Source organism: Xiphias gladius, chromosome 9 (assembly GCF_016859285.1).
Source record: "Xiphias gladius isolate SHS-SW01 ecotype Sanya breed wild chromosome 9, ASM1685928v1, whole genome shotgun sequence".
Classification (NCBI taxonomy): domain Eukaryota; kingdom Metazoa; phylum Chordata; class Actinopteri; order Istiophoriformes; family Xiphiidae; genus Xiphias; species Xiphias gladius.
This window is the reverse complement of record NC_053408.1, coordinates 7289713-7306259: the sequence shown is the minus strand read 5'-3', so window position 1 is coordinate 7306259 and position 16547 is coordinate 7289713. Positions and strand designations below refer to the sequence as shown.

At 42.5% G+C, this 16547-nt stretch overlaps 1 protein-coding gene across 2 annotated transcripts in view; it reads right to left on the bottom strand.

The window, feature by feature from the left end:
- Positions 1-16547, bottom strand: part of usp54b (ubiquitin specific peptidase 54b) — a 55848-nt gene that overhangs the window by 16771 nt on the left and 22530 nt on the right. For both annotated transcript variants that reach the window (XM_040135841.1, XM_040135840.1), the window contains exons 4-12: positions 14012-14146; positions 12410-12523; positions 12180-12262; positions 10120-10225; positions 6159-6305; positions 1964-2113; positions 1434-1626; positions 1022-1204; positions 431-650 (exon numbers count right to left, since the gene is read on the bottom strand). In XM_040135841.1, coding sequence (XP_039991775.1) covers positions 431-650; positions 1022-1204; positions 1434-1626; positions 1964-2113; positions 6159-6305; positions 10120-10225; positions 12180-12262; positions 12410-12523; positions 14012-14146 — 1331 coding nt within the window. The remainder of the gene's footprint in view (positions 1-430; positions 651-1021; positions 1205-1433; positions 1627-1963; positions 2114-6158; positions 6306-10119; positions 10226-12179; positions 12263-12409; positions 12524-14011; positions 14147-16547) is intronic.

The following is a 16547-nucleotide window of genomic DNA, read 5'->3' as shown; positions in this document are numbered from 1 at the left end:
TGTGCAAATACCAGTGGTGGTGAGTAACGTTTCTTAAGTAACAAGTAAATTCACCCAAGTACTGAGCTTTACTTGAGTATATGCATTTTATGCTACTCTAATCTTCTTGTAAAATTGTAGTAAAATTATCCAATATTTCACAAAAAAGCAACAATTATAAAACCGTCTGCAGAAAAACTAGAGATTTGTGTAGTGGAACTTTATTTTTTCTTGTTTCCTCTCTTATTAATCATCTCACAGCCCCTCAGATTTATCTTGTGACCCCTTGGAGGGAGCCCAACCTCTATGATGAGAACCACTGTACTAAACTAAGTGTACATAAAGTATCTTAAAATAGCTACAACAGTGATGACGTATCAGTATTAACAATCTAGTAATGTACGTTTGCATGGTTTGAATGTGAAGGCCATGTGTGTCAGTGGTGCAGTACCTGGACTTGCTCTCACTGCTGGTGCTTTCATCCTCCCAGTGGGGGCCCCCTACCCCACCCTCACAGCCCCCTACTCCTGACGAAGAGGAGGAGGACAGGGGACGAGAGGAGGAGGAGGAGGAGGTGAGAGGCCGGCGGGAGGAGAGGAGGAAGACGGCCGTCTCCTTGTACTCCTGCAGGGGAGGAGAGGGAGGGCGAGGAGGACCCTCCACCGCTGACTCTGATCACGGGAAAAGAGGAGGTGAAAGGAAGAGAAAGGGAATCCACAAACATTTTTATTTATCCCACAGGGGGAATTTATGTAAGCAGCATTGCAAGTAAATGTGAGAATAACCACCAACGAGGCACATATCCTGAAGAGTCTGCAGTGATGAAGCACGGTGACAGAGAACTCACTTCATTTCCACTGAAATTTGAAAACTGACCTTTGTTTGCTTTACTTAAACTGAGGTTAGCACTTTCCCTTACTGTCTGAGAACACTGTGGTCACTTGTGTATTTGAAGGTGCTTGGAGCTTCCAAAGCGTCCTGACTGAAAGCGCAGCTGCGCTTTGTGAGTATAGACAACTTTGCTTCGGGACTTCAGCGTTACCTCTGCCGTCAGCGACGTGCGGTGGTGTGCCGATGTCGTAATTACAGACCACTGTGGTCTGGGATTCGCTGGAGAGGTGGCTGACCGTGGACTGATGGAGAGATCGGCTGCGAGAGGCACGGTGACTCGAGCTGTCTGTTGAAGAGTCGGTACGAGTATCGCTGGATATGGACGGCTCCCGACCTGAGAGAGAACGACAGAAAGGGAGATGACCTTTTATTTAATCCTGCATCTCTATATGTTTACAGTCAAACACAGGAAAATAAGTTCAGTCACTGCAGCATACAGAAGCAGAGGTTGGATTAGAGGGTTGAAGGTCAAAGCTTTAAAGCTGTAACCTTGCATGCCCCCGGATGATAAACACAACGTGATCTGATCTGATCTGTAGCAGAGTGTATCATCTTTGCTGTACCAGAGTCTTCGCTGTCGTAACCAGCCTTGCTGCTGCAGTGCTGGAGCTCCAGCTGCGGGTTGGAGCTGGTACAGGGGTTGGGGCTCTCCTGCAGTATCACCGGCGTCCCACGGGGGTCAGCGTAGAGCAGGAGCAGGGGCTGGTAGTGGCCTTTGATACAGCGAGACACCACGTCCTTCCACTTAGGGCCGATCTGGAGGTGCAGCAAGGGAACACACACACACACACACACACACACACACACACACACACACACACACACACACACACACACACACACAAAGACACACATAACTCATGCTCAAATATGAAGTAACACAACAAGACCACTTTTAGCACTGAAACCTGCACTAACATTTAAACAGACAGGGATTAAACCTTAAACAAAGAACTGACCGTGCAGCACTTGAACTAACATACATCATAGTTCCAGTTGTTCATACTCTCACAGGCACAACTGGAGATGCAGCAGATACTGTACAGTGCACCCTCCCCGTGTTGCAGCACGCAGACTCCAAACTGGGTCTCACCTCTTTGACGTGGGCGTCGTCGAAGTACATCCACTTGCGTATCTTGGTCTGGAAGAAGAAGGTGGAGTAGTGCTTGCCGTAGTAGCACACCATGCCCACCAAGTACAGCTCCGCCTGGCGAGCCCTCTCCTCTGTCACACGGTAGAACAACTATAGAGGGAGAGAGAGAGAGAAAGGAGGGAGGAAGGAGGGGAGGGGGAGGAGACAGGCAGGGAGGGAGAGATGCAGGAAAGAGGGGAGAGGTGTGCGGTGGAAGGGGGGATAGAGGATTTAATGTGGATACAAGCACATTTTGCTCACCTAGTATACTGTATATGCAGTAATCCCTCACATACTGCCTTTTCTCAAACTCTTCACTTTCCTCTCCTTGTATACTGCACACGCTGTACAGTGCTGCATATACGCTGCAGCCTTTCTTGCAGAAATAATGCATAGAGCTCACATTGGTGTCACAGTAAGGTCAGCTGCTGCAGACAATACTGCTGCTTTTTGCACGTTTTATACAAAGACCGCTGTGATATACAGTTAGGTACGTAAGTATTTGGACAGTGACGCAATTTTCATAATCTTCCCTCGTTATTTCATGACAAATTAAGCGGACAAAAGGTCTGGAGTTGATTCCAAGTGTTGAATTTGCATTTGGTAGCTGTTCGAGGGAACTCTCAATATGCGGTCCAAAGAGGTGTCGATGCAAATGAATGGTGCCATCATTATGCTGAAAAAAAACAAAACAAATCCTATCAGACAGATGGCAGAAACTTTAGGAGGGGCCAAATCAACCATTTGTTACATTCTTAAAAAGAAGGAATGCACAGGAAGACCACAGGAGACAACTTAAGTGGATGATCACTGAATTCTTTCCTTGGTGAAGAAAAACCCCTTCACGCCATCTAGCCAGGTCAAGAACTGGAAGGAGGTCGACGTATCATTGTCAAAGTCTGAAATCAAAAGACGCCTTCAGGAATGTAAACACAGGAGGTTTACCACGATTACAAACCACTGCTGACAATCAAGAACGGAAAGGCCAGATTAGACTTTACCAGAAAACCACTAAAAAAGCCTGCCCAGTACTGGAACAAGAATCTTTGGAGCGATAAAACTAAGATGAATGATGGGATGAGAGGAATATGGAGAAGGAAAGGAACAGCTCATGGTCCAAAGCATACCACATCATCTTTTCAAACATGGTGGAGGCAGTGTTATGGCATGGGCATGTATGGCTGCCAAGGGAACTGGGTCACTGTTTATAGATGATGTGACTGCTGATAGAAGTAGCAGGATGTATATAGGTCTGTACATGCTATCTATCTATATCTATATATATACCTAAATATAGTACTATCTGCTCAGATTCAGCCAAATGCTGCAAAACTGATAGGATGGTGCTTCACAGTACATATGAATAATGACCCAGAACATACTGCGAAAGCAACCCAAGAGCTTATCAAGGCAAAGAAATGGAATATTCTTCAATGTTCAGTCACCTGACCTCAACCCAACTAAGCACGCGTTTCACTTACTGAAGACAAAACTGAGGGCATAAAGACCCACAAATAAGCAGCAACCTAAGGCGGCTGCAGTAAAGTCCCGGCAAAAGCAATCTCAAGAGAGGAAACTTAGCATTTGGTGATATCCATGGGTTCCAGACAAAAAGCTGAGATAACAAGGGAACAGGCCAAACCCGGCCATTAAACTGATTGTCAGTCAACTGTCCACTTACTTTTGAGCCTATGAAGATGAGGAACTATTTATAAAAATGGCTGTAACTCCTAAATGGTTAGTGCAAACTTTTTGTTAAACCCCTTGAATTAAAGCTGAAAGTCTACACTTCAGTCACATCTTGATGGCTTCATTTCAAATCAATTGTGGTGGTGTACAGAGGCAAAATTATGAAAAATGTATAGTGATGTACCTAACTACAAGTCCTGAAGTGGCTGGTTTAACTATGTTAACATAACCTTCCATATAATCCTATTTCACTGTATTTTTGTGAACCCTAACTTTACCTGCTGTTGAAAAGACCCAAACGGTTCAATACAGTAAATGACAAATTTTCTTGGTCGGAAACTAACAATTACTTTAATTATTGATTACTTTGTTTTAGTCAATTAATCATTTGTCCACAAAAGGTCCGAAAATAGTTTCCAACGCCCAAGTTAATATTTTCAAATTGCTTCTTTCTCCAAATAACAGTCCAAAACACACAATGGCCGTAACAAAAGACACAAACATAATCACTAAAGAATAATTTAAAAAACAAAGAAAAACAGCAAATCCTCACATTTAAGAAGCTATGAGTGTTCAGCATTTTTGCTTGATAAATGACTTACAGTAAAGATTAATTGATTAAAATTGTTCTTTGTTGTAATAGACTGATTGTTTCAGCACTACAATAACCTAAAGGACAGCAAGGACATAAAAGAGTAGCAGGGAAGCAGGAAAGAAAGAAAGCAGATGCAGAAGACAGAAAAGAGATAGTGACAATAGGACGTACGGGATGCAGATGGATTCACTTTTTCTGATCTAAAAGCTAAACAAAAGCAGAAAATTCAATAGATTATGCCTCCGATGCCTATCTAACAACTAGCTTCCTCTCACAAAAATGGGATAAAAACGAGAGAAACAGCAGCAGGCGGAGAGACAAGACAAGACACAGAGGAAAGAACTTGAATCACTATAAAACATATTCATATTCACTTATCCATTATTCATAGATATCACTTCAGAATGCGGCTGGAGATGTTAAAGTGGCATTAAAATGCATCGACATTACTCAGTCATGACACGGAGTATCAGAGGTCGAATACGTGTGTGTGTGTGTCTGTGTTTGTGAGAGGTGTGAAAGCTGCAGCAGGAAACACTATATTAGAGTAATGGAAGTCAGGTTGATCGTGTGTGTTATAATGTGTTGTTTTTCAGAGTGTGCCGGATCTACATTGGATGAGTTTATTGGGCACGACATGCATGTATAGTATGTGTTTGTGCACATATATTTGCATTATTAAAGTGCATGTGCATCCTTGCACTTGTGCATGTGTTCGAGTGTGTATTTGAACATGCTTCTGGGTATTTGTACCTCTGATCAGGAGGTAAATTGTTTCTGTTGTTCCTGTTTCTTTTGGTATTGTTTGTTAGCTGGCAGTTCGTGAGAAGTAGGTGCCCTGGGACAAAGGATTCAAAGGGAATGTTTTATTTGCAAATCTAAAAATTTGCTGTATTAACCCTCTTAACTCTCTAGACAGAAAATACTTTTATAACAACTATGCAAAAACATGTATAGCACCACGCTCACGCGAAACGATGGCATTTCTGAGTAGCCAAACTCATCCTGAATATATAAGAAGTGGGTATGACAAGGGCTGGCAAGTTCTTATGGTGCTTTCAGATGAGATTGAGTTCAAAGTGTCTATGAGAACAGGAAAAGACGGCTTCAGTTTTTATGGTCAGTCGCCAATTACAGTGTCTTCCCATGTCGAAAATAAGTAAGGAAGTGTAAGACGTAAGCCTAGAAATGAAGGGACTGAAAGATGCAAAGGGGTCTAATTCTGATTTAAGAGGTTAAAGGATTACTTGACATTTCGACAAAGGGTCAACTGGTAGACGTGTGAATACGAGGTCAGTGGGACTCATTTCCACCCAAGTGGAAATGCAGTGGAAACTTGACCTGATGGCGGAGCTAGATGAAAAGTCAGGGATCACTGAAGTCATTGGGACTCATGATCTGGAGATCACGAATGTTTGTCGCACATTTGTGTCCTGCCAGTATTTGGGAGGAATGCGGACCACACCACTTGACTCTGTCATCTCTAAAGCCCTGCCAGTGCAGAGGCTAAAATCTGGCACACGTGGGTTTTTACTATTTTACCGTCACATTTTCTATTGTTAAACCCTCAAATTTAAAGGGGCCTTGTGAGGCACCGAAAGCACAAGCCACTTCCACAAACATTTGTGGTTTATTATCTGTGACCATTGATATTCATTTTATAGTTACTAGCATAGTTACTAGTTACTCTGGCTCATTGGTATACACCGTGCACAGAGGCCTTTTCCCTAACAAATTTAGAGCATTGCAGCCTGTGTAAACTCTGTCAGTGTTTGTGCGTACCTGCTCGGCTGCTCACATAGACATACATAACATATGACAATGTGATAATGAGTGTATAATGTGCGTGTAACGTGTGTGTGATCCCCTTACATCTCCCAGACGAAGGCAGGTCCCCAGGCTGTGTATGACGTCCTCCGCCAGGTCCGAGTGGTCTGAATCCCACACCAGCCCGATGGAAACAATCTCAGGTGAGTTCATCAGCACCCGGCGGATACGCAGCACCTCCCCACAGTTACTCTTTGAGGGAGGGAGGGAGAGGGGGAGGGAGAGGAGGTAAAAAAAAAAAAAAAAAATAGAGAGAGCGTGTGATTACACAGGTTTATTCATCCTGTGTTATGAGGAACAGAGTGTGACAGTGGTGCAAGCCATCCCTTTATTTGGCATTGATGAACACACGCATGCACGCAGATACAAACACAGATAAAGTGATCAGCGGGAGAATGAGGGGCAGAGATTAAAGGCAGGAGAAAAGGGATGATGAAAGGACTTTAAGAGAGAAAGACAGAGGAAGAAGCACTGTGCTGAGTTGTACTTGTCCCTTGGGCCTTCTGTTCAGCTCAGAACCGTGTGTTCTGAATCTTTCCTTTGAGTCATGACCCACCGCAGAGCTGGTGCACACACACACACACACACACACACACACTAAAGCCTACACACATGCACACACACAGGCATGCACACAGTGCTGGCGGAGCGGGCTCGGAAACAGCCTGAGAACACCCTGGCAACCAGACCCTTTGCCAAACACAACACTCACATGCACATTTGCACAAACACACACAGAGAACCCTCCCTTCATGGGCGGTGGGCTGTGTTGCGATGGGACCACAGACGGCAGGAAGGTATTTTGCCAGGGTCTGCCTCTCAATTCTCAGAAAAGGGAGCACAAGCCAGGGAGCAGCAGCCAAACAGCACAGCACTGAGACACAGGCTATCTGTTAGTTTAGGACACGCTGACAGGACACACAGTCTCAGTTAAATCTCTGTGCTGTCTCACTGCTGAGAACAGCCACTGACAACATCATTCATCCAATGATTGTACAAACAGATTCACTCTGCTTCATAATACAACATTGATCGGTGCAGTCTCATCTCTGAATATTATATGCAAAGATTTCTTTTCTTTTTTTTTCTCTCTTTTTTTCTGCTGTGGCTATGTGGACCTTTCCAAGAGAGGGTGAGTTATGTAAGAGTGCTGCTGGTCGGAGGATACTGTAGGCTTGCAGACTGCTGATTGTGGCATTCTTCAGAGCAAAATGAAACAAATTTAGGAAAATGTTTGCGCTCATGTTTTCCTCACGGCTCATACAGCACCGAAAGAAAGAGACAATCCCACTCTTATCAGTGTACTGACAGCTAAGGTGGACGACTGCTGATGTAGGCCTGATAAACAGTAAAACCACCATAAATCCAAACAGAGTCGCAAAGGTACTGAGTACATTTATCATAGTTAAAGGATGATTCCAGTTTACAGCAACTAGGGTCTTATTTTCATAGTTTTGTCCATAATTTCTACCAGTCATGATAACATCACACCCACCCAGGTTTATGCTGGGGTCTTTGCGACAACAAAGTTCGACTGCGCAAGAAACATGAGCAACAGGTTGCAAACAAGCCAACAGTTATGCCAGATTGTTTAAACAAGCTCTATTCGGAGGTAAAACCAGAAAAAAGTGAGACCAAAGTCGATGCACAGTTCGAGTGATAATTTGATAGTTCTCCTTTGTTTTCTCTTCCAAATAAATGTGGCTAAACTGTGAATTTGTTTAAAACCCGTCTGATCGTCTGGCTACACGTGGTTCATACCGCCTCAGACCTCTTCTCGGCTATTTCTCTGTGTCCCCAGATCTAAGCAATTAACTTGGTGAGTGCAAAAGGTGTTATATCGATAAGAATCATGGCCAAATCTACAAAAACAACACCCAAAGGTAGCTTTCACAAAACCCAGGAGCGCTGTTATCATGCAGCATGCGAATGATCGCAGTGTCTCGTTTCACAAATAGTTGTTGCTTGTAAATTGCTGATACAAGGCTCTTGCATGCTCATGCCTGGGAAATGTGTCAAAATGAGCTGAAGGGCATTTTATCTCAGTGTGCATGTCTCAGTTTTAGCGAAAACAGGCCCCGGGTTACAAAAAAGTGAAATGAATCTTTAAGTACAACTTGGAGATACTTGTACTCGTGACAAATGGTCAGTTTATGAAATATGAGGCACTGTTGCAGATTAAACTACCCAGCAGGAAACGAAATAGCTCTAATCAGCTCTGATTCAAACAGCTACAATGTTAAAAGCCTGCTTTCACATGAACTTAGTATAATCCAATGTGTTTGATACTTTAAGTACATTTTGTTGCTCGTACTTCGAGCACCTGAAAACATGGCGATTAATGTCCATCCCAGCTATCATCAGATAGTGATCCTGATCCTACATTGCTAAGTCCTGATTAGTACATGGACATACAGTATGGGATATCAATTTTTCCAACTAACCCCTACCCACTTCTAACGTAGAGAAGGAGAAAAAAACAAACAAACCCAGAAATCTGTCATGTAAAATCAATAAAATTGATCTAATTTTGGCAGAAAACTGTGTGTTCATGTAGGATCTTACCACTTATTACAAGAAGCTGAGAGGGAAAACGGGTGTTCATGGCCTGTGAGTGAAATTTTTAAATTACATTTTGAGCATTTTTACATCTTGATATTTCTTCTTTTAAAGTAGTAAAAGATCGGACAACTTCATCCACCACAGCATCATCTATATATTCAACCGATTCAATTCAATTTAGCTTTCAACGGACCAAATTTCAAATACCCAAAATTCGTATACCCAATACTTCACAGTTTCCTCTGTCAACTCTTTGGCACCAAACAAACATCCTCACACTCTCCTATCTTCAGTCTGGCACCTTCCAGCAGCCTCACTCCCGTCCAAACACCATCTCTTTGTTTGAGCAAAGACCAAGGCGGTAATAACAAAAGATCAGCGCTGCAAGTGATGGAAGATAAACAGAGGCAGGTTATGCGACTCCCGCAGGGCTGCGCACACAACGTCAGCGTTTGGACTGTGAATAAGCTAATGGTGTTCATTAGTGTGGTTGCAGTGGTGGGGGCGGCGGTGGTGGTGCTGTGTGGAGAGAGGGGCAGCTGCTTGATTATGCCCAGAGAGGAGGCTCCTTGTGCAGACACTCTGGCAGAGAGGGGTGGGTGAGCGGGGCCAAGCTGGATCTATTCAGCAGCAACACTTTCCCATGTGGCAACAACAACACACAAACCTCCAGAACAAAGGAAGCATGCACGTGCCTCTTTCCACCCCCTTCACTACCTGCGCCTCTCTCTATCTCTCCCTCTCATACTTCCTTCTTTCTTTCTCTTACTGTAATCTCTCTTCAGTGCTGTATACAGTATATTGAGGCTCATCCTTCTTTTTTTTTTTCCTACCAATTTTCACCCAAAAATACCTGTACTTTTTTAGAGGGACCATGTTTGGTTTGGAAACATTTTGTGCTGCACACCTTAGCGCTCTTGGGTTTCCTGCTGCAAGATGATGATGGTCAACATGGTTTTTAATGCATAGGAGGTCAATGAGGACAACTCAGAAAATGTTGTGAGGAGAAAAATGGGAAGAAAATGCAAATGAGCTGATGATTATGTAACACAAAGCCGCCAAGAAAGAAGGGGGGAAAAACAAACAAGACACGACGAAACTACAAAATTGGTTATGCTGCAAATTATATTTTTAAGATCTGATTTTCAGCGTGCTTTTTATACACCTGCCTTTTTATATTAGGGGGGAAGAAGGAATTTGCTGATTTTTTTTTCTTTTCTGAAAAACAAAACTCATATTGGATTACACTAAAAGTATAAAAATTAACATGTAAGGGGACAAAAAGAAGTCTTTTAATCTAAGTTTATGTTTTGTACAGTCTTGTATGTTAACACTTTTCCTGCACTGAATTTAACAGCGTCAAACTGCTGATTGTACTGTGAGTGCACTGAAATGTGTCCCTGTGTTGTGTGATTGTGTGTCTGTATGCTGGGATTACTCTCACAGGGCAGTTGCGTAGGTCTCCCATGTTGCTGGCGTGGCGGAGCAGTTCTCCAAACATGTCCGGTGTGGGCTTCTCTCTGCACTCCAGCATCCTCACTGCCTGGTTACTGCAGCATTAGACACACACACACACACAGACACACACACACACACACACACACACAGACACACAGACACACACACACGCACACACACACACACACAATAACAACAACAACGACTAAATCGCACGCTCTTGGAATGAGGTCTTCCCAGAACAGGATCAAGGCTTTTGTGAATAGAAGAAAATCTCTACTTTCAAGCCCGATTGCCCCCAGAAACACTTTTTTCATTATTTAAACGTGTCGAGTTTGTTTGAATCTCGGGCTGTATCTAGATACTGATATTTTGATGAACAAAACACAGTGGAATTCAAAGATTTTCTTCTGCAGATGTTCAGCAAAAAATACTACAGGAAATAAAACACTGCCAATAATTATATCTGGCCCTGCATAATCGGCAACCGTTCCCACATATCTACACTGACTCTGGGTCAGTCCTGCAGGCATCTTCTCATCCGCTTTAATAAAGAAAATGTAGGGAAAAAAATAGATTATACAGTAGAATGTACATAAATTAAGGCTGTGAAAAACAGTCATTCTGAGCAAATTTCTGAATCCGTCCTGATCATGATCTTTGACCTTCCTCAAGTGGTTGAGCTAAAAGACAGTTTCCCAACAGAGAGCAATGACAGTATAGACACATTATTACTGAAATTCATCTACAACTAGCATAACTTGCTCAAAAAAAGCTTTCCACGTGGAACAAAACTGTATTTTTGGGACAATCTCCTTCAGCAAGGCTTATAGCAGTAACACTTTTAATACTGAGTTGCATTTATCCCTTTTAAGTACAACTGTCCTCTGAAGGACAAACTCGAATATACGTTATTATTATGTCTGAATACCAAATGAACTTGTGAGAGCTTGTCCGCAGTTGGGTACCATGTATGGGATTATGTGTGCAGTGAATCAGCAATGCTTTTCCTAGTGATGTATTCCTTTAAGAATAACGATCATAAAAACCATCCAAACCCCCCCACCCCCCACCCCACCCTCCTACCCCACCCCTTCCATTAGCCTTAAATGAACTCAACCTCTTCAATCCCCTCTCTCACTCAATTTCAACCCCTCGCTCACCCCCCTCCTCTTCAGATGCACAGGCAGATGCAAAATTGAGAAAGCAGAGAGAGCAAGAGGAACAAACATAGCCGGTGGCACATTTTTTTACCTCTGTTTACTTATGTCTGAATTCTGCTCGAACCAGACATTTGTTTTGTCATTTTGTTGCCCTCTGATTATCTTACTCATGTTGACTTTTGCATATTGGGCTATCGCGACTGTAAACAACAGGCTCCACTAAGGGTAAAAATAGCTTGGCAGTGCTAACAGGCACAAACAGAGAGCAGTGGCACCACTATGCCCCACAACCACCTTGACACCGTGTGTTTATTCGTACTTTTGCCCCCCATTCATCCCTCTATTTCCAAAAGGGGTATGGACTGATATATCCTCTTATTTCCCTCTCGTTCACAGTCTTTCCGACCCAATGTTCCACTTATAGATTTATGTCACCCCCTGGGTCTACTGAATCAAACAGCTGATTGATTACTTCCCCTGTTCCTTATTTCATTGACTCAGAGCATTAGAGTTTTTTACGTCACAGCTCCGAAGATGCACACATACTTCTACTGTGTATGGAATTACCTATGTGCGTGTGTGTGTGTGTGCGTGTGTGGGCTACCTGAACAAGGGAGCGACTTTGTGCACAAGCTCACCTGCTCTTTGATATGCACGAACATACACGTGTGTGCATAATGTTTGCGCGTAAATATGTGCATGTGTGTGTAATTGTGTTCACAGTTCAGTGTTCAGCAGGGACCCATGCTGGAGAGAAGAGAACACGCTGTACCTTCCTCTACTGCCACCCAGCCTCAGCTAGCTGCCGGATTTACTGCAGTGTGTGTGTGTGTATGTTCGTGTGTGTGTGCGCGTGTGTGTGTAGGTGTGTGTCTGGTCTTACCAGAGGGATGTAGTGGAGATGTAATGAACCATCTGAATGAAGGGCAGGGGGTCTGATGTGGCTCCACAGCTGTTACACACACACTGCAAACGCAAATACATCGTCAGAGTCACCACAGCACATCGCGTTTTTAAAAACGTTTGTGTGGAAGATTGTTTTTTAATGAAAGCCCCTAAAGTGAAGCATGTATAAGCTCTTTAAAGTGAGAGAGGGATTGAACAATGTCCTACCTGTTCGAACAGAGTCATGGCAAACTTCTGGTGTGGTATACAGTGTTTGGCTGTGCAGATGTCCTCTCTACTCTCCGCACTGATGTGGAAGTGGATACGCATCAGGAGATTCTCCTGAGAAACACGCAAGGCAAAATGGTTTGTATGTTTGTGACTATGAGCTTGAGTCTAAGTGTGCTAAGTTGGCGTGTGTGCTTGTTTATATATGTACAGTGTGTCCGTGTGTGTGTGTGTGTGTGTGTGTGTGTGTGTGTGTGTTTGATCGTTCCTCTCTGCTGGTGCTCTTGTTAATCTGACCGTGGGAGCAGCATCTATATTTCATAAGAAGCCGGCGGATTCCCTGACTGAACACATTTACTACCAATCGATCAGACAGCGCCTCTCAGGCACACACATAACACACGCACACACACACACACACACACACACACACACACACACACAAACACTGTGGAGGTCTTTAAGGCAGAAAGAAATAGGCAGAGAAAGAGACTGAGAGTGGAAGGGAGAAAGCAACAGGAAGGCTTGGGGAAAGGAGGTGTTGTGAGAAAAGAAGATGAGAAAGTGTGAAGATATTTCAAAAGTAAAACCTGTGACTAATGACATTTTCTCTTCTTAATTTTCCCCTTCAAAAAATGATAAAGTATAATCCAAGATGAGACGCCCACCATTTGAAAAATATAACACCCTCCCCGTTGAATATAACTATTGAAGACTGTTGCATCTGAGTAGATAGATTGCAAACATTATATGATCAAACAGCATAAAGTGAGCATAAATACCATATATATATATACAGTAAAGTAGGGTTGAGCAAGTTTTTGATCAAATCAGTAACAAGAGATATGTGTTGCCGACGGGTAATATAGTGATGTGGTGAGCTGTGACTGCCTTCTGCCTGAATTTTAGAGGAGTGTGAGCACATCGCATTAGTGTCTGCTATAGTGTATTAGTGCATTCAATTATTAAAAATATTTAGAAATATAAAATTATATCATGCAAAAAGTCACCAAAATTAACAGCAGTATCCTTTTGATTCTGTTAATGTAACATTAAATGTCGGGAACTCCCAGACTTATGAGGGATGTTATCACTAGGCCAATTTTAAATTCATTTCTTTTAGTCAGTTCGGGAAGATTACATGCCATATCATCACGATTTTTCTGTTGAGTCAAAATCACAAAGTGAAAATGCTGACACCACTGAGCCCTACCATATATAGCCAGACAAACACTGGGGATTCTGCACATCAACTTAGTCGTTATAATTAGGTATTATTCACAGAGTTAATTCAGCTTCATATCTTTACATAAATTATCTTAAACGACAACTCAGCCGAAGAAATAGGGCCTGCACTTTCTATCAGAATAAAGATACAAAATAACAAGGAATACCTTACAACATAATGCAGTGTAATAAAAAAAATCATATTTCTTTGAGGCTGCTACACTGGATATCACCTGTCCCCTGAAGATTTCTGGCTGCGGTAAAGATCTGGGACTTCCTCAAATAAGATTTTAGGCAACCCCTCACCTCTACCGTGTGTGTGTGTGTGTGTGTGCGTGCGTGCGTGCGTGCGGCCGTGTGGTGTCGCAGACTCACAAAGCACTCGGCAGCGTCGTCCATGATGCCCAGCTGAAAGCGTTGCTCGTCTTGGAAAGTCTTGGCCAGAGCGCTCCGCAGTGCATCTGATGGCAGCACGCGCTCGCTGCTGAACTGGAACTGAGCAAAGATACTCTGCAAACACACACACACACACACACACACACACACACACACATCCATATAGAAATCCATCTTTATTTTGCTGCTAAGAATATACACTGTGCCATAAATGCTTTTCCTGAAAGACCCCTGCATTTGTTGGAGTGTGCCCATGCACACATGTACTGTATATTTTAATGTGTGTGTATTTTTTTTTTTAATTATTTCTCTTAAACTGAAACAAACCCTCTAAACACATTTGTCCTATAAATCGGCATCATGTTCTGTCAACTGACCCATAAAACAGAACCAGCGCAACTAGTTGTCAACTTGTCAGGACCAAAGTGCTGCACAACAAAACCCAGACTGGACTAAAGCAAACACCTCGCTGCACAGCTGGCCTCAATATCAGCCCATATCAATAATAAATGGCATTTGTAGTGCACTTTTCTCCGACAAAAACAGCTCTCAGAGTGCTTTGTAGCAGTAAAATAGGAACCAAATCAAATGCAGGGGGCTCAGAGAGAAAGCTAGGCCACTTAAGTGTGTTTTGAGGGCAGCACTCATAGACCAAAGAGGAGGATCAGCGAGTTTGGAGAGGACAGAGTTGTTTAGACTGTTTACATCCATGCAAGTCCAGACAGCTGCCAGACCAGAATAAAGATCCCATATACAGCCATCCAATGTTTTCTATCTTGTCCTAATGCTGCTGTATCATTTCCATATGTAGAAAAATGATCATCATCACCTCTGAAGAGGAGGTTGTGGATTTGCCTTTGTCGTTTGTTAGTTAACAGAACATTTTCTACTCACTTTTGTGGAAAGTTTTGCCAAGGAAGAACATCTGTACATGTAGTGTTTTGGGTAGATAGATCCACCATGTGCCTGTTAGTCAAGCACCTTGTGTCTCCTAAATGACTGGCTCCCAATTCTTTTGGCTTGTGACCCCTTTTAAATACACCAATGGCCACGTGCGACTGCTCATCACAGGTGTCAGAAGTCTATTAGATGAGAGTTTTCACCTCTGAACTTCTCAGACTGTGTCATTTGATTAAGCGGTCAAAGCTTGAAGAGGTAAAACTACTCAGTTCAAAACTTCAAAAGAGGTGATTATTAGATTAAAGTTCAATTTTCAAAAACAAAAGGCAGAACTTAGTTATTCTGCCTCGCTTTCCCTTTAAACATCATGTCACCCCTCAGATTTATCTTGTGATCCACTGGATCCACCCCCCAATTTGCAAATCACTGTCCTTAACTGTGAGGCGCAGAAGTAATATTTTTCAAGATGAATCTATCAATACAGGCCACAGATGTTTGACATTTTGAAACTATAGAGTCCGCAAAGTTAATACAATAATCAGCAAATTTGGTACATAAAATATTTGGATGAACTGGGACAATCATTCAAACTGTTAATCTTCCTGCATAGGATTTAGGTTTTCTCCATATATCTTGGATACTATCAAACAGACCTAATTTTTTGTTGGTAAGAATTCTCAGCTGTAAAAAGAAAAACCGAGCCACACATCTTTTACCAGCGCTAACACAGCCCAAAAAAGAATTAAACACAAGGCAGTTTGATGTGTCAGAGCGGCGGTTGGTGCTGTGGACTTCTCCCCAGCAGTAATTCAATCACCGACTAGATGGCTGGACTGAAAACCAGCAGGTGCTCTGTGTCCTGAGGACTCACAAACACTGTATTAAATGACCAAAAGATCTTCTAGCACAGTCACTTCAGCGGCACACACTGGTTCCATTTTAGCTGTTCATACAGATGTAAAATCAAGCACACAGCCCGAGCAGACACGAACATCTTCGCAAGTGTCCCTGTTTTGTATATTTTTGAAATATTGATTAATGGACATATTATCTAAAGTTACTAAATACAGTTAAGGAAAGTTTGGAACCATGATGTGTGATAAACTTCTTTAATTAAAAAAAAAACCCAGAGTTTCTTTCACAGAGTTGCATAGCATACAATTCTTAAGTGTTACGGCAAAGATATTTCACTAACGGTCAGCTTCATATAGAGTTTGAAACCGTTACCGCAGGAATCTAATTAAATGTTAAAGTGATAATGATTGTATCTGACACAAAAAGACATTTATGATTGTCTCTCATTACTTTGCTTGCAGAAGTAATGACAGAAACAGTGTATTTAGACTTATTTTGGTATAAAATATGAACATTTGGGAAACGCTGAAGAGCTGTTTGGACAGTGGAGAAGCAGGTCATGCTGCAGCAGTGATTTGAGAAATGTATACAGATGTTTCTGGCAGTTTTCCCACCATGAGTACTTTTCAATTTTGTAATCAATTGGCACTGGTTGAATTTAAGCTGATCAGTCACTGAGTTTTAACAGTTACATGGAGCGACACTTTAAAATATATAAGAGAAGTTCAGAAACTATCAGTTGATTCACTGGTTCACTGAA